Source organism: Trichechus manatus, unplaced genomic scaffold (assembly GCF_000243295.1).
Source record: "Trichechus manatus latirostris isolate Lorelei unplaced genomic scaffold, TriManLat1.0 scaffold00139, whole genome shotgun sequence".
NCBI classification, from domain to species: Eukaryota; Metazoa; Chordata; class Mammalia; order Sirenia; family Trichechidae; genus Trichechus; species Trichechus manatus.
In genome coordinates, this window is record NW_004444075.1 from 824,040 (window position 1) to 847,638 (window position 23,599).

The 23,599-nt window shown below is 36.5% G+C and overlaps 1 protein-coding gene across 10 annotated transcripts in view; it reads left to right on the forward strand.

Moving 5' to 3' along the window:
* INPP4B (inositol polyphosphate-4-phosphatase type II B) overlaps positions 1 to 23,599 on the forward strand; it is a 961,283-nt gene that overhangs the window by 621,293 nt on the left and 316,391 nt on the right. For all 10 annotated transcript variants that reach the window (XM_023739719.1, XM_023739717.1, XM_023739718.1 and 7 more), the window contains one exon: positions 2,082 to 2,161. In XM_023739719.1, coding sequence (XP_023595487.1) covers positions 2,082 to 2,161 — 80 coding nt within the window. The remainder of the gene's footprint in view (positions 1 to 2,081; positions 2,162 to 23,599) is intronic.

A 23,599-nucleotide genomic window follows, 5' to 3' on the forward strand; every position in this document is an offset into this window, starting at 1 on the left:
GTGTTGATATGTTGTGGGGTTGTTAACCAATGTCATAAAACAACATGTGTACTACTGTTTCATGAGAAACTATTTGTTCTGTAAGCCTTCACCTGAAGTGCAATAAAAAAAAAAATCTACCCACATTTAAGTATATTACAGTAGTTTATAAGTATATGTAAAAGAAGCATTTCTCCCATATCTACTAGAACACTGACTTGAAAGGTAGTGTTGATACCCTTCGTTCATTGTCAGTATTTATTGAGTGTCTACTGTGTGCTAGGCAGTGGGGATTTAACAGAAAACAAAGCAAAATTCCATGTGGATCTTCAAATCTCAATTTTTTTTTGAGATGGGCAAACAGAATAAGCAATTAAACATATACTTTGTCCCATGGTGAAAAGTGCCAATGGAGAAAAATACAGCAGGGTAAAGAGTAGAGAATGACAGAGAGTGTGTATGGGGGGTGCTCTTTTATACAGGGCTGTTCTAGAAGGCATCTCTGATGAGGTGACAATTAAATGCCTTTCTTTGCTCAGCTGGATCTCTCCTAGGCTCTTGCTGCTGCCCCTTGCAGAAAACCCATTACCCGTCGAGTCAATTCCGACTCATAGCGACCGTATAGGACAGAGTAGAACTGCCCGTAGGGTTTCCAAGGAGTGACTGGTGGATTCAAAATGCCTACCTTCTGATTAGCAGCCAGATGATTAACCACTGCATCACCTTCTGCAGGCTTTGCTCATACAGCTTTCATATGTCCTTCTCTGCCTTCATCCGCTCTCACCCATCAACCTATCATCAGAGTATGTTTATTTCCCCAGGCTCTCTACGTTCACCTAATGTTGTTTTCAACGGAATATTTTAATCTCACATTTTTCTGACTTTGGGGACTTGGTGTCTAAATCCTTCTTTGAATTTTAAGTTACCTAATTAAGTTTATCATTAATTACATAGAGGAGTCTCCCTCTTTAGAACTGTATTTTGAGTGCTTACCTTTAAGTCTTTTTAACCAGCTCTTCTAAGTCAGAAGTTTGAAAAGAGGGAGGAAAATTCTGACCTAAAGCTTTTCTTTCCTATGTTCAAAAATCTCTCAGTGTCAACTCAGCCTTTTATGTCTGAAGTAACTGTATAATTTCCCCTGAAAATTGGCATAATTAGCCTTATACTCCTTAAGTCCAGCCACTCATTCTAGCACAGCTCAGCAGCAGACCTGTGAAGAGAGAATGTTCTGGAAGATGTAATATTAACCTCTTGTAGAGTATTAGAAGGTGTTAGGTAGCAATAGCATAGGTAATAATATGGTTTTGCTATTTTCATGTCTACACTTTGACCTTGACAGAGAAATGAGAAATCTTATTTATGTATACCGTAATATTGTGACTTTTGAATCAGAAGTAGCTAGGGATATTAAAAAGAGATGAAAGAGTTTTATCCTGGAAAAGTAAAGAAAAAAACAATTTAGAATTTTATTCTTTAGATTATGAGTCAAAGAGTGTAGAAAGTAGATAGTCATAGATAATCAACGCCTAGTATTTTAGGTTAAAAAAGCAATTTTAGAAAATGTAGCTGAATAAGTACCATTCTTTTTATTTGTGCTGGAATGAAATTGTCCCATGCTAGTGTAGAAATAACAAAGGAAACGAATGCTTTTAAATGTTGTTGTGATCAAGGAGAAATATAGCATTTCTATTTATAACTTGTACAGAGTCCCACATAAAAATAGCTCCTACCAACAGATTTGCTCATATCTGGAATACAAAGTTGTTGCTGCCAGTGATTTGAGGAATTCTAATAAGAAGAACGACAGCATTGGCAAATATTGAAAGTTTATCGTCGTTCCTTTTACTTTAGTTTTTATACGGATGGAAAATTACAGTTAGTGGAAAAGTCCTGGCTGTTTTAGATGAAAAGGAAGGCTTTACGCCCTTCATTCCCACCCCATGGGGTGGTTATATTATTAGTTGTATCTTCACATGAAATATTTGTCAGGCTGATAGATTTAATATTTCATTGTTCTAAATACTAATTTTGTGTGATTGGTGTGACAGCAAAATTATTAAGAACTCCAGAAATTAATGAAAACTATTCTCTCTTATTTTCAGCGAAGCTTCCTGGGCTATGCCAGCTTTAAAGTTGGGGAACTGCTAAAGTCAAAGGAGAAACTGCTGGCCTTGAGCTTGAGGTGGGTCTGAAACACTGTTAAAGTTAATAATCCGTGATGTTTGTTGACGGCCGTTTGTCTCTGTAAGCCACAATTCTCACTGATGTTTTAGACGTCAACTGTCAAATGCCTTATGACTGTAACAAGTTATAGTGAAACAGCAATTATTTAAGTTCACATTCAAGTTCACCTTTCAGCTTATGATATGTTATCAACCCTCAGATGAGAAAATATTACATTATCATTAAAGTGATGAAATGTTTTGAAAGTAAATAATAAATAATAATGATAATCATATTAGTAAATGATTTTATGTTAATTATCATTTCACATAAATGTTAACATGTTATTTTTTAACTTTTTAAAAAATATTATTTTTTAGATCAAGTTTGTTTCTAGGATTGGAATGTTTGTCAGAGGCAACATTGTAGCTTAACCCTTTTCTAAACTTAACCCTTTTCCTCCTGTCTTTCTCTAAGGTATTGTATGTGTTCACTATGGAGAGTTAACTGGTTATTCTCTCTTTTTTAGCTTATTTTGTTGCTATTACTAAACATGAACGACTTGCAAGTTCAAACAGACTCATATTGAAACAAATGATAGATCATAGTTAATTTAGAGTATGAGTACGATTTGTTTTGATATAGAACATGAAATAGCAGTCTTTAGGAAGTTTCATAATATGTTTATACTAAGAGGAGTATTGACTAGGATAAATATTTCTTTTTAGCTTCACAATAAATTTGAAATAATATTTTGTTGTTTTCTAACTGTAAAATAACTTTTAAAATTGTGTATATATGAAGAATATGGCGTTGCAATATTTATATAGTATAAGTGAATATAAAAGTTGTACAGAACACTATTTGTAAATCTTGAGAAACTTTAAAAAAAATTTGTTGTGTTTTAAGTGAAAGTTTACAGTACAAATTAGTTTTTATTCAAAAATTTATACACAAATTGTTTTGTGACATTGGTTGCAATTCACACAATTTGTCAGCACTGTCCCCCTTTCCCTTTCTACTCTGGGTTCCCCAGGTCCATTCATCCAGTTTTCCTGTCCCTTACTACCTTCTCGTCTTGCCTTTGGGCCGGAGTTGCCCATTTGGTCTAGTATAATTGATTGAACTAAGAAGCACATTCATCACATGGGTTATTGTCTGTTTTATAGGCCTGTCTAATCTTTGGCTGAAAAGTACACTTGGGGAGTGGCTTCAGTTCTGAGTTAGCATTGTGTCCAGGGCCCATAGTATCAGGGGTTCCTCCTGTCTCTGTCAGACCAGTAAGTCTGGTCTTTTTTTGTGAATTTGAATTTTGTTCTACAAATTTCTCCCACTCGTCCAGGACCCTCTATTGTGATCCCAAGAAATTTATTCTGATGAAATACTATGACCACTTTCAGGGAAGCAATAATGCCTTTGGTTTGTTTACCTCTCTCTCCCCAGGGACTTGCAACCGACAATTTATTTCAGTAACGATGTGGCGTATGCTGGAATCTGCATGGCCGACTTTCTCTTTTTCTGATTTTCCTTGATCCTGAGAGCTTTGCTTTGTAATTTAAGAAATAGTATAAATTAATTTAAAGTAAATCATACACCAAGAAGAAAAGTAAGTGTTTTGGGGTTCTGACAGGCTGCCATCTTCTCTCTAGCTTCTTTTAGGTTGTATCTTTAAAACATCAGTTCTTTTGTTGTTGTATTTTGTTTGGGAAGACATTTAAACTCTTTATAAAGATTTATACATTATGCAAATTGTGTATTATACATCTTTTATACATTATAAAAGACTCTTTGTAGTTTTGTGATGTTAGCCCAATAAAATTCGACTGCTGTTATTATTTCGGTTTGAAAACATGAAAGGAGTAGCTAAAAAAAAAAAAAAAAAAAGCTAGCTATAAGTGTCATTGATGTCTTAAAAATATCTATTACCAGCCTAGCATGACTCTTGGCTCTGACTAGCATGCCCCTGGAGTCATGATGTGAGATGTCGAACACTGAACTAACATGGTTCGCGTGTGTTCTATATAAGATACATAGCACTTTCTTCCTCATCTTGCTGACTCTAAAGCCATCAAAACTGTTGCTGTCAAGTTGACTCTGACTCACTGCAACCGTATTGGACAAAGTAGAGCTGCCCCACAGGGTTTCTAAGAAGTAGCTGGTGGAGTTGAACTGCCAACCTTTTGATTAGCAGCCAGAGCTCTTAACCCCTATACCACCAGGGCTTCTTGCTATCTAACAGTGTAACATTTAGACACCAGTGTTGAAACAGAAATGGAGGGAATTGAAATTCTTAGTGAATGAAAATTAGTGAACACATACAATACCTTAGAGAAAAATAGGAGGAAAAGGGTTAAGTTTAGAGCACTACCCTTGGGAGAAAAAAAATGAATATAGTGATTTCAAAGTTAGGTGAAATCAAGACAAATAGTCACTTTTGAGTTTAATAACCCTGATTCCTAGTCATTTGATTTCAATTGTATAAAAAGAAAAACAAATTCAACAGCAAATAATGCACTTTTCTAGGAAAAAAAAATTTTGGAAAACCAATTTTGAAATGACTAGGTTATTATTTCTTCTTTTTTGTGCTGTGACAAATGTGTGGCCTTCTCTCCCTATGAACCAAGTAGGTTATAGAGTGATAATAGCCTTCTGATTTCTTGTACATAATATTTTTTATTTCTCATGTAATTTAGCTTCTTTCTTCTTCTGCAGTCTCTGAGGTACTGAGTTGGAAGAACATTAGGTCATGGGTAGGAAGCATTTTTTGTTTGTGTTTTTGTAAACATCCCTTTGCCCTGTTTTTTGTCTGATTTTTCTTTCTTTTGTATTCCAATCATTATTTTATAAACAATGATAATTCTCCAGTTTCTATAAACCAAATTCACAGAAGTAAGGGTATGTATATTTGTAGGTCCTATTCTTTGGCAGCAAAATTCCTTTTCTTCATGATGTATTTCAGCTTTCTAGAATCTGTGTAGTTCTGCTGCCACTCATTGTCCCTTTGGGTTACTTCTTACCAGAATAATTGAGATTCTGAAACTCTCAGACTAGTTGTACAGAGCATCATGTTTAAATTGGCTACTGTGTCTATGTGCTTTGAACTGGAGATCAGGCGCATGGGCATTTTTTTTTCCCCACATAAAATTTCAAGGGACAGAAGTAGTGTGTGTCTAATTGGTAGACTTTGATTCCAATTTCATGAAATAAAATATTGTGTATTTTTGAAATTTTAGAGTAAAATTTGTTTACATATATTGGGGGAAATGTATAAAGTGGTTTCTATATTATAACTCACCTTCATTTAAATGCAAGTTTACTAAGTTTCTGAGTGTTCTAGCATGAAATTTGCTTTGCTATTTTACATTTTGGTAGTATCTATCTCCTCTGATTTCTTTTAGATCTCAATTATATTTCCTGCTTTTGTTCTCTAGTTCATTGCTGTAGAGCTCTGTCATCTATACTATAATGTGGGCCCTTTATGGAAGTTTATAATTGTGGGCATGCAAGACACTGGATAATCTTATGCTAAAAGAAACCCAAGCCCACTGCTGTGGAGTTGATTCCAACTCTTAATGATCCCATAAGGTTTCCAAGGCTGTAAATCTTTAGGGAAGCAGACTGCCACATCTTTTCTCCCACAGAGCCTCTGGTGGTTTTGAACTGCTGACTTCAGGTTAGCAGTCGATCACTTTAATCACTGTACCATCTCGGCTCCCTAATCCTGTACTATTATTAATAATAATAGTAACAAGAACATACTATGATCTCTATGCTCTGATGAATATATTAATATATTATCTCATTAACTCTTCTCAACTAGTCTATGATATTATCATTATTTTCCCCATTTCATGAATTAGAAAACTGAGGTATAGAAAGTGGTTAAGTAAGTAGTGCAAACTCACAAGGCTCATAAGTGGAGAAGCTAAAGTACAAAGCCACATGTTTTTGCCTGCAAAGCCTGTGCTCGTCACAGTTTACTTTTCATCTCCTTTGACAATGGAGAAAAAAGAGAGCCAGTTAAAGGATATGTCACAGATCACATAACTTATTAATGGCAGAGCTAAGCAGGTCCAAGGTCACTCACTCGCAATTTCTTCCATGTTTGATTTCACCCCAGTGCCTGGTCTTACAGGAAGTGATGACTAAATGAGTGTTGACACACCCTGGGGAACTCAGAAATATTATCCGTGATGGCAGAAAGTGGGAACCAGCCTGCTAGTTTAAGGAGGGAATCGGAGGCTGAGGGAAAGCGGTAGCATCTAGTCTCACCTGAGAAACGTGGCATTATTGGGCCCTGAGGCTGATCTGTTGCCTAAGCTCCTGACAATCATTTGCTCTACCAACTGGATATGCATCTTTTGGATCCATACGAACAGAAATTTGAACATCCTAATTTTTACCATCTTACAGTTTAATAACAGAATGGAAAGTTAGATCTGTCTCTTGGGATGGGATCAAATTATATTGCTCTTAAAGTATTCAAACAGCCAAAAAGGCAAAAAAAAAAAAAAAACTTGTTTCCTAGGAACTGCTTATCAGAAAAACTGAGATAGATGGAAGCATTTACTTTGTCTATGCTTTATTGTGTATCTTTTCAGGTTGGATTTAATTTAGTGATCATTCATTCAGCAAGCATTGAGTAAGAACTTCTAATATGCCAAGTATTATGATAAGTTGTTCAGAGAATTTAAAAAATGGGAGCAGAACTAGATTTTTGCAGTTGCTGTTACTAATAGTATTATTAAAGAACCATATTATTTATTAAGCACCTACTAACAGAATCAACTCAATGGCAACGGGTTTGGTTTTTTAACAGGTGAGGGTTATGCTCGTGCTTTTCATGCGTGACCTTATTTAATCCAGGTAGCATTATCATCTCCATTTAAGAGTAAATTGTTCAAGATACCACAGCTGGTGACTCTACAAGCAGGATTAGAATTCAGTTTGGTCTGACTCCAGGACCTGTTCTGTTTTTATTTTACTACCTAGTAAGACGCTCACAATCTAACTTCTCCATTTTATATGCTATTCCTTGGAGAGTTTTAGGGGCCTCAGTTATTAATTATTAATGCTTTATCTTATTATTCAGTTTCTGCAACATAAACAAACAAAAAAAAAACCCAAACCCTTTGCCATTGAGTTGATTCTGACTCATAGCAACCCTACAGGACAGAGTAGAACTGCCCCATGGAGTTTCCAAGGAGCAGCTGGTGGATTCAAACTGTCAACCTTTTGGTTAGCAGCCAAGCTCTGAACCACTGCACCACCAGGGCTCCCAACATAGTAGAGTTTAAATAAACATTTTCTCTGTAGCTCTATTTTGGTTCAGGTTGGTGTCTTCCTTATATTTTTACAGATGCTAAATGTAAATCTAGTACCAAGAATTTATTTCTGGAGAGAATCCATCTGAAGTGGTGACTATAATGTAGTTTAAGAATTAAAGTGTATCTGAGACAAGTGACTTTTAGAGCAATAGTGAGTCCTAGGTTATAATCTGCTTGGAAGGCTGGGAACCTTACTTGGAATTGACATTTATTTCAGTATAGGCCACTTTACCTTGAGCCTTTAACTTGTCTCAGAAACTTTCAGCTAATCATAACAAGTGCTCTATTATTTCCTTTGTAACTTTCTACATACAACTCCCCCAAATTAAGCAAATACTTAAAATCATTTTATGCAGTATGGGTGTGATCAAAAGTTTTCTTGAATGTTGATGTGTAAGCATTTATTCATAAACAGAAAATTCATATTTTCTTTAGCTTATTCCTTCTGCCACATTTACCCTAGTGCTTTCAAAGAACCAACAACGTAAGACTCAGACAACCAGAAGAAGCATATGGTGCTATGTTTTATAATATACAGACGTATAGGAGAGGCAGTGAAAAAAGGAAACACTAGATTTCTGTTTATTTTATGTAACATATATATATGTAAAAATCCCAAACCAAACCTGTTGCCATCCAGCCAATGCCAACTAATAGCGACCATATAGGACAGAGTAGAACAGCCCCATAGGGTTTCCAAGGAGCAGTGGTGGATTCGAACTGCTCATCTTATGGTTAGCAGCTGAGCTCTTAACCACTGCACCACCACATACACATATATAGACACACACACACATATATAGACACACACATATACACACATTGTTATTGTTATATGGATGAGTATGTGTTTGTACATCTGAATTATTTTAGGATTATTTTTCTTTCTCACATACCATGAATGCTGAATTTCCATTGTTGTTAAATGTTTGTGCTTAGAGAAGATAGGATTCAAATTATGAGGTCTTTAAATTTTTACTTTTTGGATGTTTTGCTTAAACACATACACATATGCACACACTTGGATTTTATTGTTTGAAAATGTCACATATTTTTAATCTCCCAAATGCATGTTCTTAACTTGAGAACTTGAAGTAATGATAGGAAGAGGCTCTTTATGATCTAATACAGTTTTCTCTACAAGCATTGTTGTTGTTAGGTGCTAGTGAAATTAATTCCAACTCCTAGTGAACCTGTATGACAGAGTAGAACTGCCCTATAGGGTTTCCTGGCTGTATTCTTTACAGGAGCAGATCGCCAGGTCTTTTCTTCCATGGAACCTCTGGGTGCGTTCTAACTGCCTTCAGTTAGCATCTGAGTACTTAACTATTGTGCCACCAGGCAACAGTTTATGACTTTTCAAGAGTCATAAAAATATTAAATTGTCACTGGCTTCTTGTAGGTTGGAAGGCCAGGCATCTTCTATAGGCTCTAGGAAGCGAGTCAGAATAAGTTTGTTCCTAGAATCCTACAGATGGTCTGAACCCATGCAGTGACCTGAGACTAACCTTGGCCATAGAATGACATTATGCTTTTAAATGATAAATTTCTTTTCCTTTTCAAACGAAATTAAACTTTTTTAAATCTTTATTTTCCTACCACCACTATTTCTCTGTACACAAAGGAAGACTATATATATATATATATATGGTCTTATTCTTGAAAATTGTGTGTTGGTGAATACTTCTGTTATGGTGTCAGACTTTCATGCCTGCTTTGGGTTCAAGTCTGAGCTCTGTCACCAGCTGTGTCACCCCAGGTATATTATCTACTCTTTTTAACATCTGTTAATGGAAGTAATAATGACCTACCTCATCAGGTGATTTTGGGAAATTAATAAATGCAGATGAAGTTCTGTGCATGGACTTTCGATAGAGGAAAATATCGTTTCCCTTGCTTCTTGCATTAAACTCTCCAATTCTCTCAGCCATCCCTTAATGTGTTTTTAACTTCCTCAACATGTGACATCTATGTCTATATTGGATCAGATTAATGGTAGAAAGGGTCATTTAACCCTTGATCTGAACACTACATTTCCATTGTCTGAGGGCTGAATGCTTTCTTGAAACCTAAGTGCTGGCTTCAGTCATTCTGACATCATAGTTGGCTTGTTATCAGGTGGCAGATATCAACAAGAGGCATATGGAAAGCAGTTTGTTTGAATGAAGCGAGTAACATTCCAATAGAGTTGAGAAAAAAAAAAAAAAAACTTGTTTTAACTAAAAATTTTAGCAACATAGCATTGAAATCAGGACAGGGATTCATAAATTTAACACAGGGTATCAATTGCTTTGAGAGTTTACTGATGCATCTTATTGCTGAATATATCAAAAACTGTCTACAGAAGTAAATTCAAATGAAATTTATTGGGGTGGACTGTGAAAAGGAAGGGAACATCAAACACAGAAGTAGGGGCATTTGTTCATGAAATTATGTTCCTTTATGGAGCTGTGTTAATGTCCTTTAGGGACACAATTGCCTAAAATTATCAAAAGGCTCTAGCAGGAGCCACTTTATAACAACAGTGAAAATTGCATCAATTTGTTATAAAATTGTTAGAGAATACCAAGCATGTAAATTCTATGGGCTTAGGATGGTAGAGAAATAAAAAGAGCACATGATTTAGAGACATACCTGAGCCCAAATCCTGGCACGTTTATTGCCAGGCATGGAGACTGGTTACTTTGAGCCTCAGTTTCCTTATCTTTGATATGAGGATGAAAGTGGTGCCCACCTCACAGGGTGGTTGTGAGGATCACATGAGTTGCTGTTGTTCCATGCACAATGGAAGGAAATGCTGCTTGGTCCTGCAACATCCCCACAATGGGCTACAGACAGGGATGGATTACCCAATAAGCAAGGTACGCAACAGGCTTCATTGTGCTTACTTACCAATCTGTAGTGCCCAATTTCATCTGTTTTTCACAACATCAAAGACGTAGTGAAAACCATGTGAAATTGGGCACTACAGATTAGTAGGTAAACACAATTAAGCCTGTACGTACCTTGCTTCCTATAAACCAGTGCATACCATGCTTACTGGTTAATCCACCTCCTGGTTGCAGAACAGACCACTGTGATCCATTGGGTTTTAATTGGTTGATTTTTGGAAGTAGATAGCCAGGCGTTTCTTACTAGTCCATCTTAGTTTGGAAGCTCTGCTAAAACCTGTTCAGCATCATAGCAACACGCAAGCCTCCATTAACAGATGAGGGGTGGCTGCACATGAAGTGCATTGGCTGGCGGGGAATCAAACCCGTGTCTCCCGCATGGAAGGCAAGAATTCAACCACTAAACCAACAATGCCCTCTTTCTACATGAGCTATTAACGTGAAATGTTTACAACATGCTTGATACATAGTAAGTGCTCAATAAATATTAGCCACTACTTTTATTATTTCTTCTTTATTGACTAGTTTCTCTAGCCTCAGTTTTTTTCTTTCTTTCATTTTTTAGGAGGGTGTTAGGGATACTGTACCCAAACTGTCTGAAACAATATCTAATGCAAAGCAGGGACTCAACCTGCTGCCTATTATTAAGATTATTATTGTCATCAATATTATTATTTTTCATTTCACTCAACTAAATTGTCTTTCATTTATAATTTAAATAATTCTGCAGTTATATATTCTGCATTTTTCTTTATGTTCCTAATCTATTTTTATGAAGCTGTAGGTAGGCCATAAAAACCAATTAGCACTTTCTTAGTTTGCATTATTCAAAAGATGTCATATTCATCGGATTGCAAATTGGTTTAGAGTTTTCAGTCACTGAAGGGATAACACATATTAGAGTACACTTCAGTGACTCCTCAAATTGCATAGAAAGGCCTGAAATCCTTCCTCCTTTAAAATGCAAATCACACAGGTTAATATCTGTACACAAAGGCCTGCCTCCTTAAGAAGTTTGAGAGCTAATTTCACTTTGAAGATATTTTGCAGGAATGATTAAGCACGCAAGGAGTTATATTTGATAAAAAATTTGTATTGGATTTGCCTGTATTTACCGAAGTCATTTTCATCATTATCACTCTGCACCTCTGCTGCTCTGGACACATTTACATCAACATTTTCCAGACTATGTGTTTTGGAACCCAATATTAATACGTTCTTTTTGAATAAAGGATTTCTATAGTCAAATAAGTTTGAAAATGCTATATTAAAAAAAAAAGAGAGAGAAAGTGAAGTGGTTTTCTCTACTATAGGACTTTTCAGTGCCTTCATTGGCACTTTAAGACCCTTTGGGAGCCTAAGAGGACAGATGGCATCTGCAGCTTTTAAAGACAAGAAGCTTTCTTCATGGAACATTATTAACAGCTTATTAGACTCTGTGTTCCGAGAAACACAGTTGCATAATTTAGAAAATGATGATTTATACCAAAACAAACAAACAACAACACAAAAGAAGTGTTCATAAGAGAAAGAACACACGCAAAATATGTAAGTGACTGTCTATATATTCGGAAACCTGGTGGCACAGTGGTTAAGAGCTCGGCTGCTAACCAAAAGGTCAGCAGTTGGAATCCACCAGCTGCTCCTTGAAAACCCTATGGAGCAGCTCTTCTCTGTCCTATAGGGTCACTATGAGTCAGAATCGACTCGATGGCAACAGGTTTGGTTTGGTTTTGATGGTCTATATATTCATTCACTTTTCCCACCGTAAACATAACACACACATCTGCAGGCAGGCATATGCAGAGGCCCATCCCATATCTCCCCTAGTCCATGGGCATTGGCACCTCTGTGGTATTTTACACTCATACGCATGGCCTATGTAGACTCAGATTTGTGAAATTTGTACCAAATGCACGGGAAACAAGTGACAAAATACATACTATCTCTTTTTATGTTCATTGACAGCATCATTTTAAGCTTGGTTAAGTGGACATGTACTTAGTTTTTCAATCATCTAATATTATAATAATTGTCCCAAACTGAACTTAACTCTTGCTTGAAAGCTTTGCCTTTTTTTCCGCCTTGGTATTTGGTTCCCAAAATGTAGTCCAAGCTAGAAATTTTAGCATTCTCTTTGACTCATGTTTTCTAAAATTCTTAATTTGATTATATTATTTCCTGCTTGACGTTTCTGCCCCACCCTCCACCCACAAAATATGAACATGAAAATCAATATGTGTACACAAAAACATCAGCCAAGGCATACAAGGTTTTCCATCTGCAGCCTGGTATAAATTTGTCTTCCCTGCCTCATCTGTAATCAAACTAAACCACCTGCTATCAAGTCAATTCCAACTCATGGTAACCCCATATGTATCAGAGCAGAATTGTGCTCCGTAGGGTTTTCAGTGGCTGTTTTTTAGAAGTAGATGACCAGACTTTTCTTCTGAGGTGCCTCTGGGTAGACTCAAACCTCCAAACTTCCAGCTAGGAGCTGAGCACATTAAGCCTTATCTATAGCCACTCACTATTCCCCTTGACACTGATCACCATTTCTTCCCTCATTTAAACAGCTTCTGTGTGTTTTTTTTTTTTTTTTTTTTTTTAGCTTCTGCATCTTTAACACTAGCTAAGTATAGCAGGAGTCAGAGTTGCCATATTTTTTTCTAAGTATTTTTTCCCATGTTCTTTGCAGTAATTAATGATACTATTATAAACAAAGGATACTATTGTAAATAAGGATATTATGATAAATACAATTTTAAGAAGAAGAAGAGAGTAAGAGAGTCAGAGCAACAAGATCTGTATGTGAAGATGACATCATGGAATCTTTTCCTATTCTGATGTCCAATGTTTTTTACTCCTTTTTTTTTTTTTGCTATCCTTTGCCCCAGGAGGAAAACCTGGTGGCATAGTGGTTAAGAGCTACAGCTGCTAACCAAAAGGTGTGCAGTTCAAATCCAGCAGGCGCTCCTTGGAAACCCTATAGGGCAGTTCTACTCTGTCCTATAGGGTTGCTATGAGTTGGAATCAACTTGACAGCAATGTTTTTTTTTTGCCTCAGGAAGACTCCTTACTCATCCAGAAGACCTTGGTGTTCTCCAAATTTACTCTCATTAGAACCGAGAGGTAACAGTCTCCAAGCCTTTTAGTGAAAAGTTCTGGTCCCCGTCCCCCACCACAGTTTACATTGACTCCTTAATTTCATACGATCCTGTTATCAGGGTTTTGAGTAGGTGCCGGGAGAAGCAGGTCAGAGCTCATCATTCTTGCTGCAGCCAACTGAGTCCTAATGATTATTAGAAGGTCATCATTTCTTATCTTATTTTTAATGAGGTTTGACTTTGTTTTCGCATTTAAATATTGTCGGTTTTACTTAATATATCCACCACCTGTCTGTCAGTTTGTCATACTATGATGGTTTTTGTGTTGCTATGATGCTGAAAGCCATTTACTGGTATTTCAAATACCAGCAGGTTCACCCATGGTGGACAGATTTCGGCAGAGCTTCCATGCTAAGACAGACTGGGAAGAAAGGCCTGATGATCTACTGCTGAAAATTAGTCAACGAAGACTCTATATATCACAGACATTGTCTGAGACTTCAACTTGCTTCCTTTAGACACGTCATCAGGAGGGACCAGTCAGTGGAAAAGGATATCATGTTTGGTAAAATGGAGGGCCAGAGAAAGCAAGGGAAACCCTCAATGAGATGAATTGACACAATAGCCACAACAATGGACTTAAACATACCAAAAATCATGAAGAAGGCACAGGACTGGACAATGTTTCATTCTGTTGTTATACATGGTGTTACTATGAGTAACAATAACAACTTAGTACATACCTATGAGCTGGGCTGGAGGTACCATCCCTAAGGGAATTACAGCCCTTTGACAGGGCATTCCCCCTAATAGCATTCTCTACCTCAGGCCTTTCTAACTGAATGCATTAAGTGGAATTCACTGATGTCTTCTGCTCTGTGGCATAGCATGGCTGTCTCATAGTAAAACTGTGGTTGAAGGCTTCGGTAAGATAACTAATTGAGTTGGGAAGAGGAAGAGAACTGTTTTACTAAAGGAAAATAGAGAAACAAAGAAAATATACAAAAATATTATTATAAATAAGGTTTTAAGAAGAAGAAGAGAAAGGATGAAATCAAAGAGATAAAGACAAAGAGAAGTAGAATAAAAGAGAGAAAAGAATAAGCAAGACAGTTTTGCTGCACTTCATGACATTTCACCTCAGCATAACCAAATTGTTTTTCTGAAGGCTTTGCCACAGTGGGAGATGGTTGCTTCTGGCAAAGAGCCGAGCTTATGGTTTTGATGGGTGATCTACTGGTTTCCCAACCAATGCTGCACCTAAGGGCTGGGTTTCTTGGGGAACATTTTCCTTTACATGAACTTATCAGAATTGGGTAGTAAATATTAGGTAATTAAGAATACTTCTTTATAACATTGTGTTTCACTGATGAGCTTATCATATTATGGAACTGTTTTACCATCTTGTATAGAACGTAAGTTTTTAAAATTAGCTGAAATCATTGAATGAAGGCCTAATCAAACTTGAACTGTTATTGGCATTTATTAAATTATATATGCAAATCAAAATGACTAAATTCCCTTGTAACTACATGTTCAACATTACTCTTTTTGATGTTTGTGCATGTAAATTGAGAAATAAACAAACATTCCTTTGAAAATTATTATAAAAGTTGATTGATAAAAAATATAAAGTGCCATGATAAATTTGGCCTAATACCATTTCCACAAAAGACCAGAGCAGATAACTTGACTTTTGTTTTCTTTTTTATCTTCCCCAATATTTCTCTGATGCAGTCTCTCTCATCATATGTATAGACACATATAACTGGTTTTATAATATTTGTTATGAAATTTTATTAATTTTTCATTTGCTTTTGTGATATCTTTAAATTCTTTAGATGCTTTATTAAAAGTTTCAATCCTATACTTAGAAATGTTGTATAGTGGGAATTATTTTTCTCTTAGCTGAAATCAAATTGAAGATTTTCCAGGGACTCACATAGTGAATAGGAGAAACAGCTTCTAAGGGTTCTTGGGTTTGCTTGTTTGCTGGGCAAATTGCCAACTAACACTATATTTCTTGGCTATTCAGACTTGCTTCTAGTACCAGTAAAAGTGAATGGCTTCTATGACCAAGTGATATAGCCTTTAAAGTCCTTTAAGGATAGTCTTGTGATTGTAACACTGAATGAACTTAGAGTTCCCTTACTGTCACCAGGAGTTAATTACTTTGCTTAAATTCCCCCACATGTCTAGTAATGATAATAATACCATTGAGATGAGCTTAAATTAGGGGTTCATAAGCCAGATTTTAAGGAAAGGATCCTGTTAAACACTCTAAAAATAGTTTTCTACCTACTCTCTTTCATGCCATTTGCCCTTCCCCTACCTCCTGCTAGCCTTTGAAACAAGTATGATTTGAGTAAGGTTTTCCTACCTGCCAGGTTATTTAAAAAAAAAAAAAAAAAAATTGAGAAAATATAAGATGTATGATGACTCACAGGAGGGGAAAATGGTAAGACACTGGTTTTTACCTGGTTTTTATAACTGGTTTTATAATATTTATTACGAAGTTTTATTGTATTTTCCTTTGCTTTTGTAATATCTTTAAATTCTTTGAGTTCAAAGATCCTAGTCATGGACATGAGATAATGCAGCAAATTTTCCTCTAAGGTTCAAGCTAAGGTGTATAAAAAATGGGAATACATATTTTCTGGTGTGTGTTTTCCTTTTTCACAACTTACAAGCCCATTCCTCAAAAAGAACTTTATAATCTTTCCAGCTAACATCTTCCATACAGAGAGATGGAGTCAGAAAGGAAGGCAGATGACTTCCCAAGTGATAAGGAGGGTTTCTTTCTGGAACTAATTTTAGGAATGTGATCCTGGGCAAATAGGAAGCTAGAGGAGAGGCTAAGGGTGGAGAACATTTTGTAACAGCACATGGGTATTCATTCTAGGAGAGAATATTCCCTTCTATGTTTGAGCCATACACATTAATAATCAGGACATAAAGCTGACTCATGGGGGTCAAATGAAGACTGTAGAATGGACATGAAGTTTACCTGTTAGGCCAGCTGGGACTGGAAACCAGGCCCCCTCACACTTAAGAATGATGGTCTGAGCTCTACCACTAACTAACCACATGACCTCAGAAAATGGATTTTTCATGCCTCGATTTTCTCATTTCTAACATGAGTAATTTGGATTAGATGAGCTCTAAGGTCTCCAGTGCTAGTGGCCTGAGGATTGCCTCTATCTACGACTTGCTTGGAGTCTCCGGGTGGTGTAAATGGTTAACATGCTCTGCTGCTAATGGAAAGATGGAGGTTCTTGTCCACCCAGAGGCCCCTCAGAAGAAAGGCTTGGCAATGTACTTCTGAAAATCAGGAATTAAAAACCCTATGGAGCACAGTTCTACTCTAACAAACATGGGGTCACCATGAGTCAGAATCAACTCAATAGCAAGTGGTTCATGACTCACTTATAAGGGGCCAGGAGGAGAGAGGAAAATAATTTTTTTTATTATATGGAGGACCTGATTAGTGAATTATACAGAGAAAAGTATTAGCTTTTATTGGATAACCATGATGTTCCTGAAATACAGCCCTTCCAATATAAGTTTTAAATAAGAAGCCTTTATAAACACAGGTACTGAGTGGGGCTCTAATGGCATTTCATACATGTTCATCTGTAATTGGGGATAAAAGTAGTATGTGCCTCAGAAGATTGATACTGAGATTTATAAAAAGTAATAAATGCAGTACACTTGGAATAGTGTCTGCACATGAAACCAACACACACACACACATACACACACACACACCAGTTGCTGTCAAGTCGACTCTGACTCATTGTGACCCTGCATGTATCAGAGTAGAACTGTGCTCCACAGGGTTTTCAGTGGCTGAATTTTTGGAAGTAGATCACCAGGCCTTTCTTCTGAGGTGCCTCTGGATGGACTCTAACATCAAACCTTTCAGTTAATGTGTTAACATTTGTGCCACCCAGGGACTCCTTCCTGGTACACAGCATCCAATAATGTTGGTCATGATTACCATCATCATCATCATCATCAATCTGAATGTCTTACAACACTGAGCCTGAATCAGTTTTTCTTTTTTCAGAAATGAGTATTCAGTACCTCTGGTCTGTTTTATGTGTACCTGTCTTTGGTTATATTCTTCACCTACCTATGGCCAGTCTGGTCTAGTGGCTAATCAATGCCAGAGTCATTTGGAAAGTGACAATTGAGAAAAACCTGAAGGAGAAAACAATTGGGAAAAGCCTGAAGCAGGTATCAGCTGAGGTGGGGGCTTTGTCAAGTAAAATGAAGAGGCAATGCAAAAACACTAAAGAAGGAGTTTGTGTGGTATATTCAAGGAACAGTAAAAAGACCCATGAGGCACTAGTGGAGTGAGCAGAGTGAGAGGGGAGAGTAGAAACAAATAAGGCTAATGAGGTGAAACAAGTCTGGGTGATGTAGGATGATGGACACTGTGTCTGCTGCATCTTTTCACTCTGAGCAGTCGGGACTCATGGCAGGATTCTGAAGACAGGAGTGAAATAGTCTACCATATGTTTTAGAAGGCTCCCTCTGCCTACTGTGTTGAGAATAGTGAGACTACAGAAGGGCATGCATGGAAGCAAGGCATAGTTAGGAGGCCACTACCATGATTGAGATGAGCAGTGATGGTGGCTTGCTCAGGCAGACATTGATGAAGGTGGTGAGCAATGTTTGCATTCTGGATACATTCTGAAGATAGAACCCCTAGGGCTTGGTAATGACATGGATGTGGGATATGAGAGATAGAGAGGAGACAAAAATGGTTCAAGGATTTGGGAGTGGACTTTGGGAAGGATGGAATTAGTGGCAACTAAGAGGAAAGACTGTAGTGACACAGGTTTTAAGAGGAATGTCAGCTGTTCAGTTTTGAACACTGTCAAGTTTATATGGGCTAAGTTTGAAAGAATAAATTAATGAACTAATGAAGAAAAAGAAAGAGAGAGAAATAAATAAATAAAAACAGCAGTCATGTGAAGTCTAGGGAAATATTTTAAACTGCAGTCAAGCAAAGAAAGTTTCTAAATATGTACACAAAAAAAAATTATTGCTAAAATTTTTAAATTGACAAAAACATTCAGGAAGTATCTGTTAAATGTTCTCAAGACCATCTTATAACAGATCAAATCATTAAACTATAACAACGGAGAGGAGACAATAGAATAAAGTTAAAAACATAATGGCTTAAATAAACACCACATGGAAAATAAGAAATAGTAATTTGATATTGCAGAACGCTGAATTAGTGAGACAGCGGATAAACTCAAGCCAAACTTCAGAAATCAAATTATTACTGCACTTGTATCACCTCAATTCTTCCACTACTTTGACCACCAGTATCTCCACCAACAAAATACTAATTTACTGATTGCTTGCACAGATTCTCTCATCTAAACTTCATAATACCTTCTAAGTAGGCACCTGTATTATTCTCATTTTATAGATGTGGAAATTAAGCTTAGAGGTGTTAAGTAAATTGCCCAATATTACTGGTAAATTCCAGGTTTAAATGAATAAAATGTAAGGAAAAGATGAGATTTGCCCAATGCAATATATCATTTGATTTCTTGACTGCTGCTTCTATGAGCATTGATTATGGATCCAAGCAAAACGAAAGTGTTGACAACGTCAATATTTTCTCCATTTATCATGATGTTGCTTATTGGTCCAGTTGTGAGGATTTTTGTTTTCTTTGTGTTAAGGTGTCATCCATACTGAAGGCTGTAGAGTCTTTGATCTTTATCAGTAAGTGCTTCAAATCCTCTTCACTTTCAGCAAGCAAGGTTGTGTCATCTGCATATTGCAGGTTGTTAATGAGTCTTCTTCCAGTCCTGATGCCTCGTTCTCCTTCATATAGTCCAGTTTTTTGGATTATTTGCTCAGAATACAGATTGAAGAAGTATGGTGAAATGATACAAACCTTCTGCACACCTTTCCTGAGTTTAAACCGTGCAGTATTCCCTTGTTCTGTTCAAACAACTGCCTCTTTGTCTATGTACAGGTTCTGCAAGTGCACAATTAAGTGTTCTGGAATACCCATTCTTCGCAATATTATCCACAACGTTATGATCCACACAGTCAAATGCCTTTCAATAGTCAATAAAACACAGGTAAACATTTTCTGATATTTTCTACTTCCAGCCAAGATCCATCTGACATCTGCGATGATATCCCTAGTTCCATGTCCCCTTCTGAATCCAGCTTGAATTTTTGGCAGTTCCCTGTTGATACGCTGCTGCAACTGTTTTTGAATTATCTTCAGAATAATTTTGCTTGCATGTGATATTAATAATATTGTTCAATAATTTCCACATTCTGTTGGATCCCTTTCTTTGAAATTGGCACAAATATGGATCTTTTCCCATCAGTTGGCCAGGGAGTTGTCTTCCAAATTTCTTGGTATAGACAAGTGAGCGCTTCCAGCATTGCATCCATTTGTTGAAACATCTCAGTTGGTATTCCATCAATTCCTGGAGCCTTGCTTTTTGCCAATGCCTTCAGTGCAGCTTGGACTTCTTCCTTCAGTACCATCAGTTCTTTATTATATGCTACCTCCTGAAATGGCTGAACATCAACCAATTCTTTTTGGTACATGACTCCATGTATTCTTTCCATCTTCTTTTGATGATTCCTGAGTCGTTCAATTTTTTGCCTGTTGTTGTTGGTTCTGACTCATAGAGACCCTGTGTACAACAGAATGAAACGCTGCCCAGTTCTGTGCCATCCTCACAATCTTTGCTATGTTTGACCCCATTGTTGCAACCACTGTGTCAGTCTATCTTGTTGAGGATATTCCTTTTTTTCACTGATCGTTTATCAAGCATGATGTCTTGCTCCAGGGACTGGTCCCTTCTGATCACATGACCAAAGTATATAGACGAAGTCTCACCATCCTTGTTTCTAAGGAGCATTCTGGCTGTACATCTAAGACAGACTTGTCCATTCTTCTGGCAGTCCGTGGTATATTCAATATTCTTCACGAACACCATAATTCAAATGCATAAATTCTTCTTTGGTCTTCTTTATTCATTGTCCTTCTTTTGCATGCCTATAAGATGATTGAAAATACCATGGCTTGGGTCAGGTGCACCTTAATCTACAAGGTGACATCTTTGCTTTTTAACACTTTAAAGAAGTCTTTTGCAGCAGATTTGCCCAATGCAAAACATTATTTGATGTCTTCAGTGCTGCTTCCATGGGCATTGATATTGCAACTTGAGGCTTGAAATTTTTCTTCAGTTCTTTCAATTTGAGAAATGCCAAGTGTGTTCTTCGCTTTTGGTGTTCTAACTCCAAGCCTTTGTACACTTCATTATAATACTCTGTCTTCTCAAGCTGTTCTTTGAAATCTTCTGTTCATCTCTTTTACTTCATCATTTCTTCTTTTTGCTTTAGCAACTTTGCATTCAAGGACAAATTTCAGAATCTCTTCTGACATCCATTTTGGTCTTTTCTTTCTTTTCTTTTTAATGACCTTTTGCTTTCTTTGTGTATGATATCCTTGATCTCATCCCACAACCTGCTTGGTCTTTGGTAATTAGTGTTGACTGCATTAAATCTATTCTTGAGATGGTCTCTAAATTCAAGTAGGATATATTCAAAGTCATACTTTGGCTCTCATGGACTGTTTTAATTTTCTTCAGCTTCAACTTGAACTTGCATATGAACAATTGATGATCTATTCCACAGTCAGCCCCTGGCCTTGTTCTGACTGATGATACTGAGCTTTTCCATCATCTCTTTCCACAGATATAGTTGATTTGATTCCTGTGTATTCCGTCTGGTGAGGTCCATGTATATAGTGTATAGTATAGGGAAAGATGACAGAGAAGATCATTCATAGGCAGGGCAATTTAGAGGGCTGCAGTAATAGGCTTATTTCAAGGAAGGTGGATGAGGTTCAATAATCAAAGTCACATTAAGATAAAACTTTCCACAGATTTTCAAATTTAATTCAAATGAAATTTCTGTTTGAAACAAAATTAATGAATAATGATCAACATTAAGTTATATTCTGGTAATTTTTAACATTTGAGGTTTAAGAGTTTCTAGATTATGAGAGAGTTCTTTGAATGGATTTTTAAAATCATATTCTTATCACATCAGTTGTGTTTTCTTGTTGTTACTAGCAAGAACTGAAATATAAAATTACCACCATTTTTGTTTTCACCAAAGAGGATATTTAAAGGTCCAACAAGCACAGGAAAAGATGTTCAATGTCATTAGCTATTAAGGAGATGCAAATCAAAATCATAATGATATACCACCTTGTCCCTATTAGAATGGCAATGATCAAAAAAGCAGAAAACAGTATATTTTGCCAAGGTTGTGGAGAAACTAGAACACTCAGCCAATGCTGGTGGGAATACAAAATGGTATAGCTACTGGGTAAAAGAGTTTGGTGATTCCTCTAAAAGTCAAACATGGAATTACTATATGACCCAGCAATCCCAATCCTAGGTATATGCCTGAAGAAGTAAAAAGCAGGAACACAAACAACAACCTATGCACCAATATTCATTGCAGCACTTCTCACGGTAGCCAAAAGGTGGAAACAACTAAATGACCATCAACAGATGAATAGGTAAACAAAAAGTATACATGTACATATATATAATAGAATATTATTCGGCCATGAAGAGAAATGAAGTCTTAAGGCATCCCACAACATGGATGAACCTAGAAAACATTATGCTGAGTGAATTTAGTCAGTCACAAAATGATAAATACTATACGATCTCACTTACATGAAATAAGCAAATATATAGAAGCCAAAGATTATTAGCGGTTACCAGGGTTGGGAGGGAGGGGAAAAGGGGTAATTTTTGCTTAGGGGGTATTCAGTTTATGTTAATGGTTTTGGAGTAATTTGGAAAAGGATAAGGAGAATGGTTGCACAGCTTGATGAATGTAACCAATGTCCTTGAATTATGCATATCAAAATTGTTTAATTAGCATATGTATTGTTATTTATATTTTTACCGCAATAAAAAATAATGACCTATTTCATTCAGAAATACATCTTACAAAATTGTTCAGTTATGTGGCCTTCTGATTTCTGCTGTACTTGGACAAATCCCATCCATGCTAATGATTTGTGGGGTTGCCTTGAGCATTTCATTTAACTTCTCCGGGCCTCAATTTCTACAAAATGGATTAGATGATACATCAGTTTACTTTCCTCACTAAGCATTCTCAGATTTTATTTAATCCTAACACTAAAAGTTCTGTGGAGTTTATCTCAGAATAACCAAGAAAATGGCTGCATTGAAGGCTATTTGAAGGTAATAAAACTTTTATTTGGAACACAAACTTCAAGTCTCCAAACTTCACAAAAAGGTTTATAGGAATCCCACTTGAATTGGAAATTTTAATCCCTTACCTTTCAATATTTAATGTTTTTCTACTTCCAGTTGAAACCTCAGCCTGCCAAATATCAAGAAACACCTTTTAAATACTAACAAATATATTCTCTTATAATCAGAAATCTTGAAATAATGTTTTAAACAGGATATATTCAGAGAAAAAAATTAGAAGGCTTTTCCATACATTTTATGTTGAAAAACTAATGCAGGACATTCAATTTATTCCTGCTGATCTTCAGAATCTGTTTAGCATAAATTAAAGCAGTATACTGTTTTCATATACCAGAGTATCTTGAACTTTTTACTTTAATTACTTTTCTTCCTTTTAACAGAAAAGTTCTGTAGGAATCTTTATTGTTCTATATAGACTGCTTTAACTGTGAATCAGTCACATTCTGACCTCGAAAATAATTACCAGATGATTTAGTAATGCAGAGATAAGACTATTCAGCAGAACAAGTTAAAATCAAGAAAATGAAAAATTTCAGGACTTTATAGCATTTTTACATTAGTGCTGCCCCGTCTGCCCTTGCCTGTTTTGTCCAGCTAACTGAGTTTCCTTATTGTGGAAGTTAACTGTTACTCATTTGTGAGTGATTTGTCACCACGCTAAGGAGCCCTGGTGGTACAGTGGTTAAGTGCTCGGCTGCTAATGGAAAGGTTGGTGGTTTGAACCCACCAACCGCTCCACAGGAGAAAGATGTCGTAGTCTGCTTCCGTAAAGATTACAGCCTGGGAAACCCTGTGGGGCAGTTTGTCAC